The sequence below is a fragment of the Peromyscus eremicus genome, chromosome 16_21 (assembly GCF_949786415.1).
Source record: "Peromyscus eremicus chromosome 16_21, PerEre_H2_v1, whole genome shotgun sequence".
Lineage (NCBI taxonomy): Eukaryota > Metazoa > Chordata > Mammalia > Rodentia > Cricetidae > Peromyscus > Peromyscus eremicus.
Genome location: NC_081432.1, coordinates 6652716 through 6676886, shown reverse-complemented (window position 1 = coordinate 6676886; position 24171 = coordinate 6652716). Strand labels below are relative to the sequence as shown.

Here is a 24171-nt window from a genome sequence, read left to right as displayed (position 1 = left end):
TGCCACACTTCTGAAACTAACTTTTTATCTGTGCCCAAATGGATAGGGAAAGGAAGGTGAGAGTTGATCCCAGTGTGTACCAGGAGGGACTTTTGGCTCCTGGTCACACCAGCTGACCAACCAAGAGGGCACCACGATGGCCTTCCCACTCCCATGGGCATGTGTCTTCACCACTGGGGTTTATGTTGGTTACACACACACACACACACACACACACACACACACAGGCTGCTGCACCTCTCGAGGTTCTCTACTGTGCAGAGCATGAGAGTTTGCGCTCTGAAGTCTAGGCACGAGCTGCTGGCCCTGGAGCAGGCAGGAGGCAGCCTCACCTCTGCACTACCTCACCTCTGCACTACCTCCCCCCACTCCTGGCTCTCAGCAGAGGCCCCAGATCTCATCAAAAGACTAGCATTAGCATCCACCCACAGCGGATACAAGATGGGGGGGGGGGTTTACAAATATTGTTTTACTTAATATTCTGCATGTATTTCAGGATCTGAGACCTTCCCTACACCCTCTGACTGGAAGATCCATTAGGTGCCACCCTTTCCAGCTCCGAGGGCCTCAGGACTAGGGGATCCTATCTACTTGCTGCTCCTCCCTCAAGTCTCCCTCAGGCAAGCAGCTGTGAGTGAGGCTGCAGAGGAGAGACCCCCCCCCCCCAGCCCTCAGACTCTGCCTGGGGGGTGGGGGGGTTCTCATAGCTTTCCCAGGTCTTTCTCTTCCTGCAGCTATCAGAAAGCCTGGCCTGGCCTGACCAAACTCTAGCCAGCAGACAAGCTTCTGTTGCGGCCTGCTAGCTTCCCTGCCCCACACCAAGCACTCTGAACTTCCTGAGCGTTTTCCACCGTCAACTGTGGGGTGGTGGGCAGGTACCATTCTTCTGCCTGATGTACAACTTTCAAAAACTTTGTGTACCCTGCATGCCAGAGTCACCTGCTCATCCCTCCAGCTGTCCCGAAGGAGTAGGCTGCTGCCCTCACCAGTACTAGACCCAAGTCCCCAGGACCCAGGCATCCACACACCCATACCTGGGCTCCTCAGGGATGGTTCCACAGACACACCACCCCGTGCAATGCCTACACTAGAACCTCCAGACCTTACACACACCAGGAAGCAGCTGCTCACTGGACACTCACTGGGCAAATCACCCCAAATCCCGAGTACTGCAGAGCGCCCTGCGGAGTCACAGGCCAGGGATGCAGTGTGTTTATTTCCTGGCCCCCCAGGGCCCTAGGAGAACCGCCGAAATAGACAATCCAAATGTCCATACGATTGGTTTAATTGTTTTCAGCAGGAGAAAAAGAAGAATAAAGTTACAAGATTCTTTTAATATTTTCACAATGTTAAACTAAAACTGAGCTCTAGGCTATGTGTGTAAGTCAATCTAGGACACAAAGGGTTAAATAAGATTTCCTCTTTAAAGATACAAGAATTTCAGCTTCCCTTACATTTAACAAACTTCACAGAACAGATACTGCAGGGAACAAGCCCTTCCTCCCTCACCCAGCTCTCCCAGCAGGCTTGAACCTGGCTGTGATCCCTGGGTGCATGGTCCCCAGCACCCCCCTCCCAGTGCTTTGGGGACCTGAGGGGCTCTGAAGGGCACATGGCGCCTGGCTGAGGATGGCCATGTGGCCAGAGGGCTGTGGCTTAACAACAGTGGTAAACGTTGGGCAGACCTGGCCCCTGTGCCCTGGGCTGCCCTAGAGTGAGGCGCTGGTCTGGGTCCTGAAGTGAGAATTAAGGCTGGAGATTCTGCAGTGGGTCCCATCTGGCGGGTGCAGAGTGGATGTAGGGTGGGAAGAACATGATTTCCTATTCGGTATTTTGGATCAAGACATTGTACTTGCAGGTCCACTGTTCATCTGGAGAGCAGACCTTGCTCAATTACACAAAGGAAAGTCACTGAGCTAAACCGTTCAGCAGCAGCCAGGCGTGGACAGCCCCATGCCAAGCCACGGGCTGGGACAGATGGCGCGTGTGTGGCACTTAGACCTGATCCAGGCTTTCAAGAGAATTCCAGCATCTACCCGGCCCTGCCCACCTGATGGCTAACGCTTCTAACCAGCCCCACACAGCTGCCCCCTCCAGGCCCAGGCTGAGAGCTGCTTCCACCACAGCCACCGCTCAACCTTGGAGAGCGGCCACACCGCGGTCCCCGCGGCCCTGTGCGCCCGCTCTCTTCCCCTCCTGACCCTACCCTGACTTAGGTGGCCTGGCTGTCCACAGACTACGGCTGCATGGAAACAAGGGGAGGCTCCTGCCGGGAGAGCAGCAGCTCCCCCAGTGACCCACTGATTCTTGTGGCTGTGAAACGTCTTTTTAAAAACTCCAAATACAGAAATCTGGTGGCCCAGGCCCAGGCGCAGGTCTCAGCCACGGGGCTGCCATGAGCAACACTCTTGCCCTTGGCAAGCTGCAGCCAGAGCCAGTGGGTCACGACCACGGATCCTGTGCAGAAAAGGTGGGGATCATGCGTGGACTAATCTTGAGTGGAACTAATTTTCAAAGTGAAGTTGTCCCTCTTCTTGTGTGAAGAGTTTCCCTATAACATCAGGTAAAAAGCCTCCTCCATGAGAATCTGTCCCCACCCCCACTTCCAGCACTGAGGGAGAACGAGGCCACTGCCTAGCCCAGCCACGTGGCCAGTCTCAGCAGCCTCCCGTGGCCAAGGCACGCGTGGCCATCAGGTCCTGCTGGGACCAAGCAAAAGTGAAGAGGTGAAAGGCCGGACACGAAGAGTTCCTGTCAAAGCCGCCCGTGTGGCTGTGAGGCCTGTGCCTCCTCTAGTGACTCGGTCCGGTCTGGACACTTTCCGCTTAAGGCTTTTGTAAGTTGACTCCAGCAGTGACAGGTATGTGTTGTTTTAAATCCACTAGCCATGCTCAAAAAAAATATTCTTCATGTTTTAATTTTATACAATGGCTAGCAGGCACCTTAGTAACCAGCCAGAAATCAATTTCATCCACCATCAACCCCTAAACTACAGTACCAGGATGGCTGGCTAAAGACAGGAAATGGCCGGCTGTAGTCTGACGCGTGCCCAGTACAAGGTGTCTGGCTGACTTTGTCCTAAATAAGGCTAACATTAGTGAACTAAGAACAGCGTCGTGTGGTAGCACTGCCTGGCCTTCAGGAGCACCCCTCCCCGATGCGCTGGCAGGAGCGCCCCACTTTCCGGTCCAGTTTCACCATTTTCATGATGGCTTCCTCGCGGCCACGGCCCATGTGGTCGAATGTACAGTCGTGCTGCTCGGGGAGGCGGTGTAACATACAGAACACGTAACCTGCAGGCAAGGAAGCAGAGGACACACCATTAGGGGCCTCACTGGCATCTGCAAGAAGGGGGTACATGGCAGGGGACACGAGGTCAGTGCACGGCTTCACGCTGCTGAGCACCCCAACATCTAGCATGGGTCCAGCACTCCCACCCCACAGCTCCCTGGTACAAGGAGACCTGCAGGCCTCCCCATGACAGCTCAGAAGCCCTGGCAAGCTGTGGCAGCCACCAGAGGACAGACTTGGTGTCCTATACAGCTAAGGCCTGGAGGGCTGGGGTGGGGCTGGAGTCACACCCACCCACAAGTGAACAGGGCTCCTAACTGAACCCGGGTGTCTTCCAGGCCTGGAAAAGGTGATACACAGGAGAGGGATAAGATAACTGCTGGAGGGCTGACAGATGTCATCTGCAAGGACCCTATGCTCTAGCTCCCTGAGAGGGCAGAGATGAGGATCTCCTCTAAAGACGTCCACCTGGGCTGCCCTCCAAGCTGTGGAGCAGCTGTAGGTCCGAGGGAGACATAGGTTTGGCACATGAGAAGAAGCCTCCCAAGGACAGAGGAGAGGCCTGCAGAGCAGGGAGATGTGTGAGTGGACAAGGGTGCTCTTCAAGAAATGGGGAGGCGGCCCTAGGGGTCAAGACATCAGCTCTTGGTGTATGGGGGGCAACCCTCCCTTCCTAGCTCCCCAGTGAGCCTCTAGAAAGGCCGGGGTATGTGCAGTCCTCTCCAGAGTCGGGAGAAGACTCTGGCAAGAGGACCACTGCCAGAGCCCACTGCTCCCTCTGTCCTCATCCCCATCATTCGGTGTAGCCACGCCTCCCAGACCTGTGGGCCTCAGCAGTGACAGCAGGCCTTGATGGATCCAAACACATTCCTAACCTGTTCTTCCTGTGTCTGGAGCATCCCACAGTGGCCACTCCTCAGCCTCCGTCCGTCTGCGACTACAGAGCAGCAGAAGCTGGGGACCAACTGGCCAGAGACGACAAGGCCCTGAAGGTGGAGGCCCTAAATTTGACAATTAACTTCACTCAGACAATCTTACAGGGAGATGTGTGTGGAAGGGGAGGTGGGGTGTTAAAAGACACAAATGCCAGTCACCCTGCCTAGCAGATGCTTGCTTAGGCTGTGTACAAGCGCATGTGCATCCATCTGGTGGGTGGAGGGGGTACAGCCTGGGCCATCCACTGTTGGAGAAACACATTATTAACTGCTTCCCAGGGAGAGCAGGGCAATGTGTTTGACTCTAAATTGGGACTGGGTTTAAGGAAAAGAACAGAGATGAAATCTTTGTCTCCCGAGAAGCCGAGCTCCCACTTGGTCGAAAGCAAAGTTAAGATTAATGAGCTTGTGTGTTAGAGTTACTGATAAGTTCATTACTCCCAGATATTGGATACCAGTTGCCTGTCTCCTGAAGGATCCCCCAGCAGAGCCCGCGCCCTCGGTACACATCCTCCATCTAACATGCTAAATCATCTTTCAGGAGCAAAGCCCCCACCTGTGAGGGGAAGCTGCTGCCAGATGGGAGCATCAACAGGTATCTCTGTCACTAAGCCCTGGCACAGTTCTGTACATGCAGCACCTACAGAAGGGCAAGGGGTACCTACTGCCCCTCCCTTCAGGATGGTGGGGGTTCTCTCTCCTGAGCTGGTGGAGCTGTGGGAAATCAGCAAGAATCAGGTCAGCTGGAGCTTCTGGGCTAGCTCAGATCCCTTAGTCAAAGCAGATCCAGAGGGAAAGCTGCAGCGCGGCCCTTGCCCTCCTACAGGCCTGTCCTACCTTCCTCTGGCAAGGAAGACACACTGGCAGCCCCTGTCCACTTGGGTGCTTTGAGCCAAGAGTCTCCATCCCACGCCCCTGTCAGAAGCAGCCAGAGGCCTGGCTCTGAGCTCTGCAAGCCAGAAACTTAGTGAGCAGCGGCTGCACTTCAGGAGAGCGGGCAACATGGGAGGAACCTGGGGAGATGCTCGGCCACTTCTCCATGGCTACACCGTGCTCATTAGATATACAGATTTCACTCAAGTCCTGTTATCATCACTCACCAGTGGAAGGTACAGGTTGGAACTTGTCCCTGATGCTGAGGAGGCACCAGGCACAGGCCAACACTGAATGCATGCTGCACTGTGGTTAAGCACTGTCTGGGAGTAACTGGTGGGTGGAATTTCATTTTTTAAAGCAAAGGAAAACGAAGTTTATTACAAAAAGAACTGCAGATGATGCACAGGCAGAGCAGCTGGATTAATAAACCTCTACCTTCCATTCTTGGGAACACAGACCTTTCCAGAAACCGCTGCAGGGATTGTGAACTTTGCATGACTCTGGAGATGGGTGTTCTTGAGTGACAGACAAAAAGGACTTGAGGTCACTGCCTGCTGTTGGCTGGGCCTGCCTCAGCACTTCTCTAAGTCATTCATTAGAAACCGAGAGGCGGGGCAGGAGGGCTGCAAATTCTAGAATTCTCAGAAACAGAGGGGGGACAAAACAGTTTTGGGTTCTTTCTTGAAAAGGTCAAAGTTGACAACAGAACTGTGATGCCATCGCTGTTACTTCCAGGGCCCCACACAGTTCTTTTCCTCCCAGCTCCAGTGAGACTCACTCCTGTCCCACATGGAGCCCCACCCTCCTTACACCAAGTCCCCCTTGCTCAGCAGCAGCAGCAGCAGTCTTGATGGAATTTCCATGTACTGGCCATGGTGTATGTGCGTAAGAGGACTGGGGGTGGGGGTGGGGGTGGGGGTGGGGGGTGGGGGTGGGGTTGAAGATAATTGGTGCTCACTCCAAAACAGAACACCTGGAATAGCAGTGTTTGTAAAGACATGACCTGCCAAGAGCAGTCCAACCCATACAACCCCCAACATGCAACATGGTACCTGTCCTGCTCCAGAGCCCAGGAAGGTGCCTGAACCATTTTCATTAGACCTGCACAAGGCGCTCAGGAACTTGTATTTGTATCTCTTGGCTTACTGGCTCCGGAGCGCAATCTGGGACAGACCCTTCATTAAAAAAGCAGGGCAGGCCGGGCGGTGGTGGCGCACGCCTTTAATCCCAGCACTCGGGAGGCAGAGCCAGGCGGATCTCTGTGAGTTCGAAGCCGGCATGGGCTACCAAGTGAGTTCCAGGAAAGGCGCAAAGCTACAAAGAGAAAAAACCCTGTCTCGAAAAACCAAAAAAAAAAAAAAACCAAAAACAAAAAAAAGCAGGGCAAAGATGCAGCTGGCCCTCTAAGCATCTTGTTTCCAGGGCCCTGCGGGCCTTGCTCTTCTGGACCAGCCACTGTCCCTACTTTTGACAGGCCACTCTTAGGATGAGGAACAAGAGCTGGGGAGAGGCTCAACCCACAGGTGTACCAGTCCCCACAACCTAGGATGTGGGTTGGAAGATCTCCAGAGGGGCTGAGCAGTCCCACTGGCAGCCAGAGAAGACCTCTTAACTCAGCAGGCAGCACCAGGAAGATGAGTAGCCATATCATGCCAGGGTCTGCCCAAGCCTGCAAGTGTAGGTAGCATGAGAGGAGGGGAGGAATCAGAGGCTCATGGGCCTACTGCAGAAATTTCTGTCTAGGAAGAAGTCAGCCAGGAAGCAGACAGCAGGGGCGATCAGTTGACTCACCCTGAACACAGAGGTGGTAGGAGATGGGGGCTGGAGCAATGGCTCAGGAATTAAAAGCACACACTGCTTTTCTAAAGGAGGACCTAGGTTTCCTAGCACCAACCAACACAGCTCGTAACTGTCCTTAGCCCCAGTTCCAGGGGATCTAATACCCTCTTCTAACCTCCATGAACATTAGGCATGCATGTGGTGGACATATACATGCAAGCAAACACACACTTTTATTTTAAGTGGAAGGAGAAGCCCCAGTGGAGGCCCAGGTCTAGCACATCTGGATTCAGACCAGAACACACGGCTCCAGCCAACTCTGTGCTACAGATGTGAAAATGATGTCCTGTGACTGATGTGTAAAAATGCCATCTGTTAGAAAGCCAAGCTCTCCTCTCACCCCATGGCCTTTAGTACTCACCCAGTTAATTCGGGGGCTCTTAGCCACAGCTAATGTCATAGGGGGTCAATGTTCTGAGCCTGGACACTGAGAGCATACACAGATGCCATAGTAGGCAGACAGGCTAAGGCGACCAGCACCTTGTTGTTGTTGATTTTCCCCCGAGACAAGGTTTCTCTGTGTAGCTTTGGAGCCTGTCCTAGAACTCATTATGTAGACCAGGCTGGCCTCGAACTCACAGAGATCTGCCTGTCTCTGCCTCCCAAGTGATGGGATTAAAGGTGTGCACCTCCACCCAGCTCAGCGCCTTGTTTTAAGAGTGTCCAAAGTGGCAGAACAGCATTCCCTGTTGAATCCCACCCGACCTAGTACGGAGGTGGCCTGAGGCAGAACAAGGTAGCCACCTCACACTTCCCTCTTCTCAATGTTCCCTGCCACTGACCACAGGGATGGCCACTACGAAGGGGCAGGCAGAGCTGGGAGCCAAGCCAGCATCTCCCTCCCATCCTAGGATCTAAGCAAGATCAGTGCTGTTTTCTGCTTAGAATTTCCTTTTACTTAACCCCCACCTGGCAGAAATGTTGTTTACTGGCTTCATCTCGGAATAAGCACACCATTTCAAGTTGACAAAACTAGGCAGCTCCGAACTCTCAGGTTTTAATTAACTAGGCACTTGCTTTCCTGCAGGTCCCCAACTTAGAAGCCCCCCATGTGCTGTTTTATTAAAGACCGGGACAGGACAAGCCTCAACTGCTCGGTGTTTCTACCTCACTTTTACACTTCCCTGCTCATCTGAATTTCAAATTGCTAAAGGTTCAAGCAGATCCTTAAAATACTGCCAAGCCTGAGGCCTGAGGCCTGAGGCCTGCAAAATGCTGTGCTGGTGTGCAGTGAGGCAGCAGGGTGTGAGCTGCCCGCACAGAGCACATGCATCCTTGCCCCAGACAGTTCTGACTTAAGTCAGCCTTACAAGAGCACAGCAAGCAGACCCTACACAGGACTCCTCAAAAGCTCCATGGGGCCATCTCCAAATCGCAGCATCAGAGGGGTCAAATATGGGATCTGAAGTGTAATTTTAAATTAACAGTGCTGGGAATGTAGCACCCCTTCACAGCATAAAACCAAGCACGGTGGCACACGCCTGTAACTCCAGCACTAGGAAGGTGTAAGAAGATCAGAAGTTCAAGATCACCTTTGGCTACAGAGTAAGTATGAGACCAGCCTGGCTACACGAGCCCCTATCTCAAGGAAACAACAAAAACAAAAATCAACCAAAGTAAATGTCCCTGACTTCTGTATCTAAAATGACCAGGAAGCTCCTTGGAAAACAAGTCCCATTTTTCCAGCAAGGAAGTTCCTTAAGCCTCAGGACAGCTCACCGGCCCCTAGCTCATCTGTAAGTGAATGTTGGGTGGTACAGCAGCGCTTGGTGGAAAGCGTTAGCCACTTACACTCCACCAGCAGAAATCCCCAGATTACAGCACATCCGCTGACCCAGTGCCCAAGGCATTAGTCGTAGCTGAAATGTATTAATGGATCTCAATGCATTTATTTCATCAGACCCTGGCACACGGAAAGCAGCTGCAGGTTTGGGGAATGGAATGTGTCTGCTTTACATTCTCCTCCATCCCTGGCTTCCCACGGTAGAGGGAAAGTCATTATCGGAGAACCAGAACTGGGGTCCAGCTCAGTGAGCTGGGCCTGTGTCCTGCTGCAGAAGAAAAGCATGGGGTGGTCAGGGGTCAGCTGCCCAGGGCCCTGGAACCAAAGCCCCACTGATCACCAAGCAGGCCTCCGTGGTCTCTCTTCCGAGGGGAAGGAGGAGTTGCAAGTTAGAAAAGTTACCAAAGCCCCACTGGGATGTTCTAAAGCAGAAGCACACATCTGCTTTCCCCAAATCAAACACCTGAAACACACAAATGCAAAATAGGCCAACATAAGCAAGAGGAGCCAGGACCTGAACTCAAAGCACATGCAAGCACATTCATCTCAGGCTTGAGAGCGCCAGCAGTGAAGGGGAATGGTCTGTCACACACCTGCGGGGTAAACATTCACTTGAAAATGACAAGCCCCACCCCGCTGCTGGCCTTCACTACTGCTTTGTCCCCACAACTCTCTGCCCTGTCTCAGCAGTGTCCTCCATCACCCACTGGGGACCCTCATTTTACCTGACATTACCTCTGTCTCTGACATTCACTCTCACCTCCATCTGCCATCATGGGGGAGGGGAAGAGAATGGCCACACCATGAAGGATGCTGCAGCTTGTGAAGATTTTCCTCCAAGCAAGCCTTTTAGCCCTCATGCATGAGGATGAGGGGGAGCCGCCCTCAGCTCCTCCAAGCCCTTTAGGAGCTGAGGGCATTAGCCCTTGGGAGCTCCCACATTTCTTGATGTTTCTTCTCTCAATGGCCTCTATCTGGGCCTGCAGTAGAGCAATGTGGGTTGGTAAGAAGCCTGCTCTGGGGTGACCTACCTGCTTTCAGTGGCTCCTGATATGCATGGCAGTCTCTTTCTGAACCTCCTTGTCCTCTACAAGACATCGGGTACAGCTTCCAAAGGCTGGCCTACAGCTGCAGTGTGGCTGAGAGGAAGTGTGACCCATCCAGCCCAGACCAAAGAGAAGCCACCCTGGACTCAGCGGTGCCCAGCTCTGCCATATGTTTCCCAGGGAACTGAGCCCTGATCAACCACCCCGGAAGCATCTCTGCAAGCAAGAACCAGCTCATTCCATAACTGATGTCCACATAGCAATGAAGTCAGTGGGCATCAGACTGAAAAGGCCACATCCTCCTCTCTGGAGCACCTCTCTCTGCTACCTCCCACCACGTGTTTGGTCACCCACCCGATACCACGACAAGTCCCTTCCCACAGGGTCCTGCCTTCTGTCAGGACGACCCATTAAGAGTGTGTGTTTTGGACACTGAGCACTGGACTTGGGCTCCAGCTGCGGCTCTGACTACTGTGTGGCTGAGACTTCTCATAATGGGCTTATCGCTCTGTCCTCACAGCTGAGGCAGGGCTGCCTGGCTCTGACAGTATCTGCCCACCTACCTTCCCTTCTCAGTGGAGACTCAGGTACCCTTTTCCTCCCCAACCACAAACCTGTTTCCACGGACTGCTGATGCATGCTGAGTGACCAGCCGGGTCAAGATTCCTGCCGAGGAAATGCAAACTGCAGAGAAGCCTCATTTAAATACATGAAGCCCCCCAGGAGACCTGGAAAGCACGCAGTGGTCACACCAAGGGGACAAGGAAGCAGCTCCCCTATGTAGTGAGCATGTTTCTTAGGCGGAGGCAGAGTGTTTCCCAGTTTGGCCACAGGGATCTTCACTCTAAGATGCTGGGCTAGAGCGTTACGTAAAGGATGCAGGAGAGAAAGCAACGGCGGCCGTTACTGACACAGTTGCACGCAGGCTGCCCAGCGTCAGACATTTTTGCGTGCTACTTTTAAGGTGAAGTCTCTACAGGGTGTGTGTGTGTGTGTGCGCACATGTGTGGGTGCACATCCAAGACTGACTTCAGGAGTCTTCCTCGATTACATTCTGGAAACTTTACTCACTGAGGTGGGGTCTCTCACTGAATCCATGGCATTAGTCTAGCCAGTCAGCTTGCTCCAGGGACCCTCTTCTGAGTGCTGGAAGGTGTTCATGTTGGTTCCGGGGATCCAGATTCTAACTGCTCAACTATCTCCCCAGCCCCTCTACACGCTTTTTGCTTTCCTCTAGTAACTCAGAAAGGTCACCATGAGATGTGTACAAGCAAAAGCACACTTTTCGGTGTTTTCACAAAATCTGATGAAGTATCAGTAGCCTCACATCTGCTGCCCACTCTTGAAGACTGGGATTTGGGGAAGGAAGCTGGCTTCCTGGTCCCACGTGTTTGTTTAGTTTATGTTAACACACTTCCACTGGGGAACAAGACTTAGACATGAGTTCAAATCTGAAGTCAGACACAGCAGTTGTGAACTGACACCCCACTGTTCAGACTTTGAGTGTCGAAAGTGCTGCCCTCATAGCCCAGCTCACGGCACGGGGGGGGGGGGGGGGGGGGGAGAGGGAGATGGGGTGGAGAGGGCTCACCCACAGGACTCCACCAAGTGGCTGCAGCCTAGACCTGATCACTGTCATGAACTCGGGCAGCCTCAACCCTGAGCACCCCACAGCTTGGGACACCTGCTCCTGTGGTCCCTCCGAGTTCTTGGGCAGCACCTCCATCTTGAGAGATGAGAACTGCTCAGGGCTGGGCCCTCATTAAACCCTCTCCCCAGGGTTTAAACTCCACACACGCTGAGAATTCTCAAAGTTCTGTCTGCAACGCCACGCCTCTAGTCCATTATTTGCTTGAGACTGGCATCATCCTAACTCCACACATTCAATCTCTGAGTCCCATGGATCCTCTTCCCAATATTGAGTGCACTCTCTTTTCCACAGCTACCACCATCAGAAGGCAGCTCCCAGGACCCTCTGCCACCATGCACTGACTCCTAAGTAGCCAAAGACTCCTCACAGCAGCAGAAGGCAGGTACTTTCTGCCTGCGATCGCCAAACTCACAAACTCATCGAGTGAATCCAGATTTCCTGCTGACTGCACTGCATCCCTCCAGGGCAGCCCCCCAGGGTTGCCTCTCTCTCATACACTGTCCTGGACACAAGTGCCCCACCCCCATCCCCACCCCATGAACTTTTGCTCACTCAGGCCTCAGCTTCAGGGTCTCTTCCTCATGGAGAACTCCTAGATTCTCGTGGCATCTTGAACCACTTCAATTACTGTAATTTTAAAGCTACTTGTGTAAATTTTTTTCATTTCAAGGTCTATCTGGCTAGACTTCACAAAGCCAAGGATCACAGTTCTGTAATTTCCTACACACCCCTGCCACCTCAGATAGCGCTTGTTTCTTTCAAAGTGACAAAGCAGCAGAGGTCACAATGACACTATGTCCTCTCAACCTAAGGGACAAGCAAAGGCCAACCATGATTTTGAGGGGATGACTGCATCCTCACTCTCTCCTCCTAGCAGCCGCCGCCAGCCCAGCTCCTGGCATCTGTGCTTGTCCATGCTTTGTGATGTCACCCTTCTGACCCTCCCACCATACTCAGACAAAAGGGGGAGATGTAGTGGGTAGCTGTTCTAGCTTTGACCTTGAAGCACCGCCCCTAGTGAGGTAGCAGGTAACTGTTACACTGCCCCTGACCTTGAAGTACATGCCCCTGGGGTGTGACTTGGGAGGCATCTACACAGCTCTCCTTTGCTTCCTCGTGGTATTGGATGCTGAGATCTTGGACCAGGCAAATCAGCGTGGGACATAGCTCAGCTTTCCCGGACCCTATGATCAACCTCTCATGGTAGTAAGTTAACCCCCAAATAAATTCCTTTGCTCATTAAATAGACTCTGTGGATTTCTGGCATTAAGTGGCAAATACCCACCCAGCTACTATTCATCTCAAATCCTGGATTCCTCTCCTTCCCTTCTTCTCACACGGACCTTATTCTCCTCATGAGTGGTTTCTTCAGACACCCTCTAAATCATGTCCTGTATCTGCCCTTCTCCCCATCACATGCAAAGGTTCCATGGCAGGAAGCACAGCACAGCATGTTGAAGGAACAAGAACAGGGCTGGAATGCAGAGGCCAATGACTCCACCATGGCTTGCTAGGCCCCTTCTCTTAGAGCATTCAGAAGGACTTTGGAACACATGGGTTGATGTTTAGGATAATTAACCTGAGATCTACTTGTTTCATATTTGTTAATAATGTAATAATATATGAATATAATAAACTTCAAATTGTATAAAATAACAATCACCAAAAAAGTCATCTCATTTTCTGTTCCCTAGAGGCCAAGCCAGTACGGCCACCAGCCTTTAGGTATCCTGGAGGGCCCATGTACACCATCATTTCTGCTTCTCTCCCACAGGGGTATTTTAAAAATGCAAATCAGATCATGTCACTCTTGTGCTTAAAACCCTTAATGCAAGGAGTAATCAAGTTGCCAAGGCCGACAAGCCCCGAGCACGCACTCTTTTGCACTGGGCCCCACCCACACCATCAGCTGCCCCACACGGGCACACCCTACACGGGCACACCCCACACGGGCACACACTGTCTTCTTGGTTCAGGACGCCGCCTCCTCCCAGCTGGCCAGCGTTGACTCCCGCCCTCATCACTGTCACTTTATGACACCTTAGTGACACTTCCACCTGAAGTAACTGAAGTGGTCCACACCTATCCTCTGTGCAGCACGCCTTCCCCAAAGAGCAACAGCACAAGAGCAGACTCTCATTCTACTCTCCTGAACTCAATGAAGACAGGCACAACAAATAACTTGAACAGGGGACTCATTAAAACAGAAAGGAGTTCCTTCTAGCACAAGGCACCCTCTCCCGCTCCACAGAAGCCCGGCACAAGCACCTCCCGTTCCACGCGTGACCAGTGTGCAGCAGGCACCATTACTGACTGATGTGACATGCGCATCTGTGCACTGACAGGTTTGTTTTCTACTGCTATGATTGATCCAAGCATCTACTCACAGACTCACACGCAGATATATAAAAATAGTGTGAGGGGCTCTTAGGATCACAATAAGCTGTGTGGACAGCGAAGAACTAACCTCATCACAGGCTCCCACTGATGTTCAATTCTCCCTCTTCCTAGTATTTTGGTCAGTTACTCCAGATTCAACAGAAAATTAATCCTGGCACAAGAGTTCAGCTCCAGGGAAGAGGAATTTAATTGAAGCAAGGGTATTAACATAAACCTGGGTCCTTAACTTGTAAATCTAGAGCCTTCCTTCTATTCCTGGCTAAATCTGTATTTGGCAGGGCACAGTAGAGGAGCATGTTGCCCTATGTACCAATGACAAGGACTCAGGAGTCTCACTGTGTTGACTCAGGTGCCCCCTCCCAAGGGCCAGGGATGACACAGATCAAGAAGGAAGATGTTGGCATGTGTGGAACATCCTGGTGATCAAGGAGGAAGAGGCTTATTGGGCCTCACAAAAACTCTAATGGTAGCTGCCATACTGCCCCCTGGGGTTCACAGAACTTGTCTTTAATTGGAGCATCCTCTGCCTGTCACCCCATACGACAACCCAGAACCAGCCATTTCCTAGACAACTAAATACTCAACAGGAACTTCTGACTTGAGGAGAATATTAGACACTGGCATGGACCTGCTCCCTACAGCCCTGTAGGACCTTCCTAGAAGACATGTCAGTGACTGAAGCCTATGGAAGGCTACAGGAACAGCTGGGGATCATCACAGGCCCATGTGACCTGTCTCCAGGCACTTTAGCTTGTGCCCGGGTGGGTGGTGAGGTCTCTGATCAGACACAATGGGGAGTCTCTGGGAAAGCCAACCCAGGAACTGGTGACATCCACAGAGCAGCTATTTTGCATGCACTTCTCTGTCTGCAAAGCCTCCTGGGGAGAAGAGGGAAGAGGGTAACCTTTGCACCCATGGGTGTGGCAGGGCAGTTGCTGAGAGGCCAGCTACCTGGCTGTTTTGAGCACTCCAGAACCAACATGCTGACAATCACTTTTTTTGTCTCAGAAATCCACTGTGTCAGGTCTATCTCAGCAGACCTGAAGTGGGGAAGCCCTCTTCCCCACCCGTCAGGGAGGGGTGCAGCTTCTCAGCCAGTCCGGCTCAGACCTCTCATGGGGACTTGGCTCCCCAGCAGCCTGGCTGAGTCTCAGGGACTGAAAACTGTAATGCCCACAACACCCAGCGCCATGAGAGCCAACGACCCAAGAACACATCACACAGTGACGGTGCTGAGGCTCATGGAAGACACACTGGCCTTTAAAATGCTCTTGGGGGAAATCAGTTTCTGCAGCTATTACCACAGGATAGTGTTCTGTCTCCTGCAAGCAACAAGATAGGAAAGCTGAAGTGGCTGCCTTCCTGGAGTCTGTGTCTCCAGGACCCGTGTTGTGTGACCTCATCAAGACCTTGATCTGCTTAGGTCAAGGTACTTTCCAGAATAAGACACAAACTTTGCTGACACTAATCTTGGAGGAAAGGTGGCACCAAAAACCCACCTAACAAAGGAGTCAAGCGTCAGAACTGGGCCACTGAAAGGAAGCAATAGGCTCAAGGAGTCAGCAGGGTTTCCTGGCCATCTGCACACGGTATTCATGGTCTATGCTGGCTGAGCAGAGGGGAAAGAAGCCACTGTTTCCTGTGGCTAACGAGTGCTGAGATGCAAGAAACCAGCTGCAAGGAGAATCAGCACAATCAGGCCATGGGTAACAAGGCGGGACATCCAGGGAGGCCAACCACACAGGCTGCCCTGCAAGGGGGTCCATTTTCATGGGCAGTGAGGACATGAATCAGTGCTGGCAAGAACAGAACACACACATGTGGCAATGCCACTGCACCGCCTATGACCCAGATGAGGGAGTGACAGCAAGGAGGGCAATGATACAGACCCGCCCTCCAGACACGTCCTGTTTAGACAAGGTTTCAAGCGACACGCAGAACACACTTAATAACAGCATGGGAGGGTGGGGTTTGGAGACATAGCTCAGTGGTTAAGAGCACTTGCTATTCTTCCAAAGGACCCAGATTCAGTTCCCAGCACCCACATGGTGGCTCACAATCAACTATAACTCCAATGTCAGGGGATCCAACAGCCTCTTCTGGCTTCAGTGGGCACCAGGCACACATAGTTCACATACATACATCTAGGCAAAATACATGAATCTGTCGGGCGGCGGTGGCGCACGCCTTTGATCCCAGTACTCAGGAGGCAGAGCCAGGTGGATCTCTGCGAGTTCAAGGCCAGTCTGGTCTACAAAGGGATTTCTAGGATAGTCAGGACTGTTGCACAAAGAAACTCTGTCTTGAAAAACCAAAACCTAAAACAAACATGAATCTTTAAAAAACAAAACCCAACCCCTAAGCAAGCAGAGAACCCACAAACACCTCAACAACTGGTCCTCACCCAGCAGGCCTCCCACATTCTTAGCATTCACTAACCTCTACAGGCTGAACAAAATGGACAGACTGGGTTGTGGTCACCTCCTAAACATTTAGGGTGCCCAATGGGACAGTTTGGAGACCAAAAAAACAAGATATGGACTCAAATCCTTTAGCACTTCTGATTACTTTATTTCAAAGTTTGAGTATCTATTTCTAAAAACCAAGGTATCCTTGTTCTACAATGCATTTTTAAAAGTAAAACTGACACAACCCAAGTCCTAAACAGAGACAGATGATGAATGGCACTGTTCCCTATGTTCCCCACGAGATTCCCAATCTGTTCCCAAGTTACCGCGTGTTACTGTAGTATGTACCCTGAGGATGGGGTGGGGCGGAGCCAGCCAGAAGAATAAACATGGCCTCCCCACCCTGCAATGCTGGCAGTCTGGAAAGAGGGGCAGCCATGCAGCCAGAGGATTTTTAGCATGTGGTCACTTGATCAAGCAAGGCTGTATTAAAGGAGGTCAGCTTTGGCCAGGGCTGACTTGGAAAATGTGGAGACAGATTGAGCCCAGCATCCACTCCGGTACTTGACTCAGTCAAACACTCTGTCACCATTCCTTCAGCCCCGAGGGACTGGGGTGTTAGGTGGTCTAAGCCACTGTACTCCAGTTGGTGATAGACAAGCTCAGTAAGGAGGAAGAGGCCTTGAGGGACACCTCTGGATGGCATCCCAAGTGGAAACAAGTATAGATACACCTCGCCAGGCGAGGGTCTCCCTGTGTTGGCAATGTGCCCAGTTGTTGGGTTACCCCAGCCAGGTATCTAAGGCTAGGGGAGGAGATAAATGTGGTCTCACACAGCAAGCTGTGACTTCAAATTTCTGTGACCTGAAAGAACCCAAAGTATACTTTTCTCCAAATTTGAAAAATTAAAACTATAATCATATAAAATAACTGGGTTAAACAAAACAGGCAACCTCACCCTATCTGATAGTTTAGTCTAAGCGGAGATTCAGAGGCTCAACGAAACGGAGGTTACAGTGTCAAAGATACCGGTCTGGCGGAGAGACCAGAAGACACAGACCATTCACAAAGGTATGCTGGGTCATGTGCGGGCAGGAGAGCAGGAAGGGGTAAGAGGAAGGTGCACCTGGTGAGGCTGAGGGCAAGAGGGGACACTGCCATAAGCACTACTGTCCACAGCGGAATCCAGGAAGTGACCCCTTTGCACGTAAACAAGTGAAGCTATGGGATGGCAAAACCTTCCTCCAGGCCACACACGGCTTCCTCTGCTAAATCACCTGCTTTTGCAGGCTGTATGTAAATGTTTCCTACACTGTCCTTGAATACAACTCCTAAGGCTCACCAGGGTAAGGGCAGCTATGGGAAGTTCACCCTAAGTCATGCCTAATGCTGAAAAGACTCAGTTTCAACCTAAGACCACAGAAAGGCAAGGATACTGGAGGTGCACACTTAGCATTTAACCTAACAGCTCCCTCCTGCATATCTATCCAAGAAAGGGAGAGAAGAAACGGAAGGAAGGCACACACACTGGTAAAGCGCAGACTGCGTGTTCACAGGCGACATGGCATGTGTGTGTAGCATCTTACAGAACAGAGAACTACCAGGAAGTCTGGCCAGGCTTCAGGGTCAGAGATGCTCCAGGAAAATCAACTGTGTGCTGAGGAAGCAGCAATCTCACAGTAGGCACAGGGCAGTCTATGCACAAACACACAGGACACCTGAACAAAGATATACACTGGAAATATAAAACATGGCTAAGAAAATTTAAAAACCTAAATGGAGAGAGATATTTGTTTTTGTGGGCTGGAAATTGTTAAAATAACAACTCTGAGCCGTTATCATCAGACTCAAAAGCAGGAGGTGCTGCTGTGTGTCTGTGTGTCTGTGTGTGTGTGGTGGTGGTGGTGGGGGGGGGGGGGTCCTGTGGTCTTCATCCCACCAGCCCGATGGGTTCTGTTGTGACAGTTACTCTTTTTGTAAAATGAACAATGTTTCAAAGGTGAAGGGATGCCTCAAGATGTCTGGGCAGTTGAAGCACACAAAAAAGATGCTGCTCGTGTGTGCAAAATGCTCTCTGGTCCAAGGAGAAGAAAGTTCATAACACTGGGTGGGCAGGTGCTTGCTAGGCAGCCAGAGAGAAAGATTAAGTACTGAGGTTGCCAAAGGCACTGAGAAGCTAGAACAGAAGCACTGTGAAGAACCAGGAACTGACACAGGACACTGGGAAGGGTGCTGGCTGCAGCTGATGTCAGATGCACATTTACCACTTAACATTCCACCCCACGTATTTACCCCATAAAAATTAAGAGGCATATCATGTCTGTCCACCTAAAGATTTACACGGAAATGCTTAATGCAGCTTATAAACATGGGCTATCCCCTCTCAGTGTGGCAGCATCAGAGGAAGAATAACTAGCCAATAGCAACATAGATGACTCTCAAAACATACCGTGTGACACAGACCTAAGATTGTATACTGTGAATCCACTGATACTAAAATTCTAGAAAAAGCAAAACTCTAGGGCAGCAAAGTGAAAGGACCAGAGAGGCAAGAGTCCTTCCAGAATGGTGGAACTGTAAAGCCAAATAGTGATGACTACTCAACTTACATGAATTTACAAAAATTTTCTGAATTGCAAATTGGAAGAATTTTATGGTATGTAAAATGCACATTAATTTTAAAAAACTTTAAAAAATCTTTCTGAAAAATAATTAACAAAATTATTTATTATTAGATCAAAACTATAAAATATCAGTAATTCCTTTTGGAATAATCCCCTCTTGTCTACAAAATGTAATCTAGGCAGGGTAAGCTGTCCAGCAGGCTCTAACATGCTGTCATGGTGCTGTCACTGTTCCTAAGACTAAGACAGAAGCACCTCAAGCTGCCACTGAGAAGGAAACCTCCATGTCATGAGACTGGTGTTGGCAGGGGAAGGTGGGGAGGGAACACGGGTAGCAGACACGTTCTGAATATTCTGCACCTGAGGAGCTGAGCCTCTGGTGCTTGTTTTCCTTGGGGTAAGGGCAGCACCCGGGTCTGTGCTTCTCCACACTGGCCTGGCCACGTACCCGCGGCAGGCTGAGCCTCTGGAGCGGGTGCAGGTCTGACACTTCCATTTGCTGTGACGACAAGCAGGACAGGGACTAAGCACTCTTGCACATGAAAGGGTAAGCTGCTGTTTCACAGAAGCACAGCGCTGTGGAGAAGAGGAGGTGCAGGGAATCTCTCAACCTGCATGTGGTTCCTAACATCCTTCGCTTCTCTCGTGTACCGTAATTCCCACCAGAGGGTTTTTTTTCCCTTTTGGGAGTACAGACAAGACATATCTTCCTCTTCAGCCACAGGCAGCACACACCCCAGCTGCCACCTTGGGAGTACGGGAGAAACTTGAGTCTTCATTACCAGACTCAAAAACAGGAGCTCCTACAGAGTGGATCTATCTCACCAGCCAAATCAGTTCTGGCTATGGTAGAGTTAAAGTCAGATCATGTTAACTATATCCAAAAACCACTGATGGTGCTTACTCTGAGCCAACATCCAACCTCCTCAACCCAGAACTGGAACCTTTCTCTCTCTTCCTTCCTAGCAGCCCCTCACCACCTGACGTCAGTTCCATCCAGCTGCAGGTGCCATCTCTATAACCTCAGATGCCAAAGCATTCACCTTTTCCTACGTCTAAGTCACACTCTTTTTTTTTTTTTTTTTTATTTTTTAATTTTCTGGAGCTGAGGACCGAACCCAGGGCCTTGTGCTTGCTAGGCAAGCGTTCTACCACTGAGCTAAATTCCCAACCCCTAAGTCACACTCTTAAAGTCTTAACTGTAGAAGCCTGTCCAGAGTCGTCCAGGTGGAATGAAGCCCCACCCACATCCTCTAAATGTGTCTTGTAACTTGGTAACAACTCTAGTGAAGGCTGTCTGGTGGCAGTATGTGTACATGCTTTCCTGTCAGGCCCAACAAATCACTGCAGACAAAAACCATTTTACAGGTCCTTGGAGAAGCAGCTGGTTCCAGACAGGAGAGTAAGCTTAAGATTTAGACAAATCTTGCTGGGCCAAAGAGTAAGGACCTGCACCTACTCCTCCCTCACCCGGTCACTGGAGATAGGAGCCGGGCTGAAGGAACTTCAATTTGGCCAAATGTGGAACAACATGAGTAACGAGAACATTGTAGATAGCACTGACTCATAAGCCGACGGGGTGAAGGGAGGAATCCACCACAGTCACAGGTGAAAAAGGAAGGAAGGAGGGCCCACTAGAGAATGCTGCTGGTACCAAATGGCAACTATGGGGTCAAATCACTGTGAACTACATGAGGCTGGTTTAGGCAAGATTCACGACTAGGTGTCAAACCTCAAGGACATCTTTTGTTTGTTTGGTTTTAGACAGGGTCTTCCTATGTAGCTTTGGTTGGCCTGGAACTCTACATATAGACCAGATGAGCATCAAACTCATGAAGATCTGCCTGCCTTTGTCTCAAGAGTGCAGCGATGAAAGGCGTGTGCCACAGTGCCCAGCATCTCAAGAACACTAACATACTGTCACAGTCCTTCCCACAAGCTGCCTCTCGAGTGCACTGTGGAGGGTGGAGAAGGGCTGGCTGGGGGAAGGTGAACCAAACAACCCTAGCACTGAGAGGCTGACGGACACCAGCCTCCCAGAGGAAACTGAGCAACCATCACCACAGGGTAGTAGCACAACTGGCTGACAAAATGCAACTAAAGTCATTAAGAAACAGACCCCAGCCAGGCAGTGGTGACACACACCTTTAATCCCAGCACTCGGGAGGCAGAGCCAGGCGGATCTCTGTGAGTTCGAGGCCAGCCTGGTCTACAGAGCGAGATCCAGGACAGGCTCCAAAGCTACACAGAGAAACCCTGTCTCAAAAAACAACAACAAAAACAAACAAACAAAAAAAGAAACAGACCCCAAATGAAGGACGCTCTAATTTTAAAACCCATGAAAGTGTGTGTGCGTGTACGTGCATGTGTGCAACAGAGGGACATGCTTTAAAATGTCCATACTTTAAAATAGAAAGCTTTTAAGAATTTTCTACAGGGCTGGAGAGATGGCTCAGAGGTTAAGAGCACCGACTGCTCTTCCAGAGGTCCTGAGTTCAATTCCCAGCACCCACATGGTGGCTCACAACCATCTATAATGAGATCTGGTGCCCTCTTCTGGCCTGCAGTCATACATGCTGTATACATAATAAATAAATAAATCTTAAAAAAAAAAAAGAATTTTCTACATTAAAACAGACTAAGACACTAAACCTAACACCTCACCAAGGACAGATCCTCACTCAAGGGGAAAGCAGCTTTGGGAAAAAGCACATCACTGATCAACAGACACAAATGGAGCATGGGTGGCAACCAGGAACAGCACTGGTGTGAGGTCCCTGAAGTAGACTTGTGCTCCCTCCCGTGACTGGTTCTACAGAACAGTGTCTGTCTCTGTTCCCAGCAAACAGTTTATAGAAGAGGAGGCCATGACGGTCACAACTAGCTCAGATGCCCCAAGGGGGGAACTATTTCCAAATAGAGTTGAAAACAAGCCCTGGGGACCACTGCTAATTTAATTGGATGGGCCCAGAGAACCTTTTTTTTTTTTTTTTTTTTTTTTAAAAGCTTCCAAGACTAAGGGTGTCCAGAGGGGCTCCAATAGTCACATGGACTTGTTTTACTGAACGAGAACCTCTGGGAGTGGGCCAGCAAGCATGTCCCAACACACTGCCCAGCTAGTGCTCACGGATATCACAGTTAGGCCTAGTCTATGAGCTCATCCTATGTGTCCCTTACCCCTCACAAAAAACTTAACTTAGCAAAATGTTTTGTAAGGTCATCTCGACAAACACCTGTTACTTTGGTGTGACAGTGAATAACAGGAAAAATGACCACAGAGGTGTATGAAGAGGACAGACAGCAGAGGCCCAGCCATAGCATTGTGGGCTTTCTAAAGCAAACAGAAAACCACCAGGAAAGTGAGATTACCATGAGGTCATACGAGCAGCACTGGCGTGTGGAGTTGGCTGAGTCACCACATGCTAAAAACATGCAAAAAACGTACACAGTTCTTCCTTGACAGGTAATTCTGTGGTTTTGAGAAGCAATCATAAAGCCATGCTGAGGGGGTGAGTCATAGCACACAGCATCATGGCCAGACCTAGAACACCCTCTAGGTGGGCCTTAGGAGACAAGACTCCTCCAACAGGAATGACCAACTTTGTCACCCTGCCAAGTGAAAATGCACGTTGACTGTCTTCTGTCCTGAGAGTCAGGCTGTGGAAACGCTCTAGGATGCAGGCCCATCCCACCCACACCACACGCCTGTCCTAACTGGCACGCAGGAAGATTTCACAGGAAAAGGGCGTTCCTTTGGTATAGTTGACTTAAAGGTTATCTAGTCACAGTGAAGCAGAGGAGAACTCATCTTCAAAATTCACCCCTTATTGAAAGCTCAGGAACGTCCTGGCAATTAACAATTCCTATCACCTACAGCTGTCCTATGTGAGAAGGCTCAGAACTCGCCTTACAAATTGCTCTTTTGAAGATCAAAGGGAAGCTGAATGTGTCTGTGTGTGCTCTCGATGAGACTGTAATTTAATGGGATTTCAGAGAAGGCTTTGCCAGCAGTGCTGGGATGACAGCCCCGGGGCGGAGGATTCAGGGAAGCTTGGCCACTCTTCCCTTTGGAGCCTCTTCTCTGCCTTTAATTGGCACCTCATTAGAAATTAATGAAAATGACATCTTCTGTTCTTCCTGCTCTAGGCATCGAAGGCTACAAAAAGGCCCATCACAATTCATAACACATTCAATTTATATAGCAATGGCTCTTAAGCATTATTTATGAGATGTGAATTTCTTGTCAGCAGTTAATAACCTGTACGGAATGGAAGGGGAATGGAAGAGAAGATTGCAAACATACACAGAGGAGGATTTTTCTGCAGTCGAGAAGTGTTCTGTTTTGAGTTCAACTACTTTGAGTCTTCCATTTCAGGAGTAAATGCCACGTTTCCCTCTAACACCTTCCAGGTAGTTAGTGTCCTCCCAACACTCCATGTATCTTAAGGAAACCAGCACACAACCCACCCTTTCCTAGAGGCAGCCAAGCAGGCAGGAGGGAGAAACACAAAGCAGTTTGTCAAAGCCAGCCCCAGAGCATATGTTCCCCTGCTGTCCTTCACCTTTTCAACAGCAGCAGGGGACTCGGTCTTTTTCTTCTGGGCTCATGGTATAAGCTCTCGGTGAACCAGAGTCAACTCCAGCGCTCTAGCAAGGCTTCCTCTGAAGGGACTCTGATCTTGGAATTGGACAAGGCACTACAAGTTGTTCGGTAACTGAGAAAAAAGGCGGGTCTATGGTGAACCCTACTTGGAGACCCAGCCTCCTCGCCAGGAGGCAAAGAGCTTGTGGCTTAACCGAGACACTCTGATGGTACAGCTGGCCACAGTGAAAGGCACAAGGCCATCGAATAACTATTTCTGGACTTTTTTTTCAGCTGGGTGCTAAGACCTTTGGAACCTGAGTGGTTTGCATCAAAGCTGCAGGGTAAATTCGGGGCCCTAGAGCTTCCCAACGACTCTGTGAACTCTCTCTCACCTGCCTGAGGAGGAGAGGCAAGACAGCAAGCCCCCATGGACCAACTGCTTCATCTATCTCAGCAAGTCCTGCATCCTACCAAGGACCAGTCACTTTTGAGGAGGAAACAGGAACATTTCTACCACTCTGAGAAACAACCAGCCTACATAATAAGAAAAAATGGACAGGGAGGCTTCTCAACACGGCTAACAGAATGAATCGCTGAAAACCACCACAGCTCACCTCAACATAGAAGCAAGAATCTGCACCCTCAAGGGATCATACAGCCCTTTCAGTGTGGAGTGAAGCCCCCAGACCCCGGAGTTCGTCAGCTCACCACAGAACCCTACCTCGCCTCACCA

The 24171-nt window shown here is 50.6% G+C and overlaps 1 protein-coding gene across 3 annotated transcripts in view; it reads right to left on the bottom strand.

Annotated features, from left to right (window-relative positions):
- Positions 1–2901: 2901 nt before the first annotated feature.
- Zfand3 (zinc finger AN1-type containing 3) overlaps positions 2902–24171 on the bottom strand; it is a 242145-nt gene continuing 220875 nt past the window's right edge. For all 3 annotated transcript variants that reach the window (XM_059281469.1, XM_059281470.1, XM_059281471.1), the window contains one exon: positions 2902–3293. In XM_059281469.1, the coding sequence (XP_059137452.1) occupies positions 3139–3293 (155 nt within the window). In that variant the 3' untranslated portion in view covers positions 2902–3138. The remainder of the gene's footprint in view (positions 3294–24171) is intronic.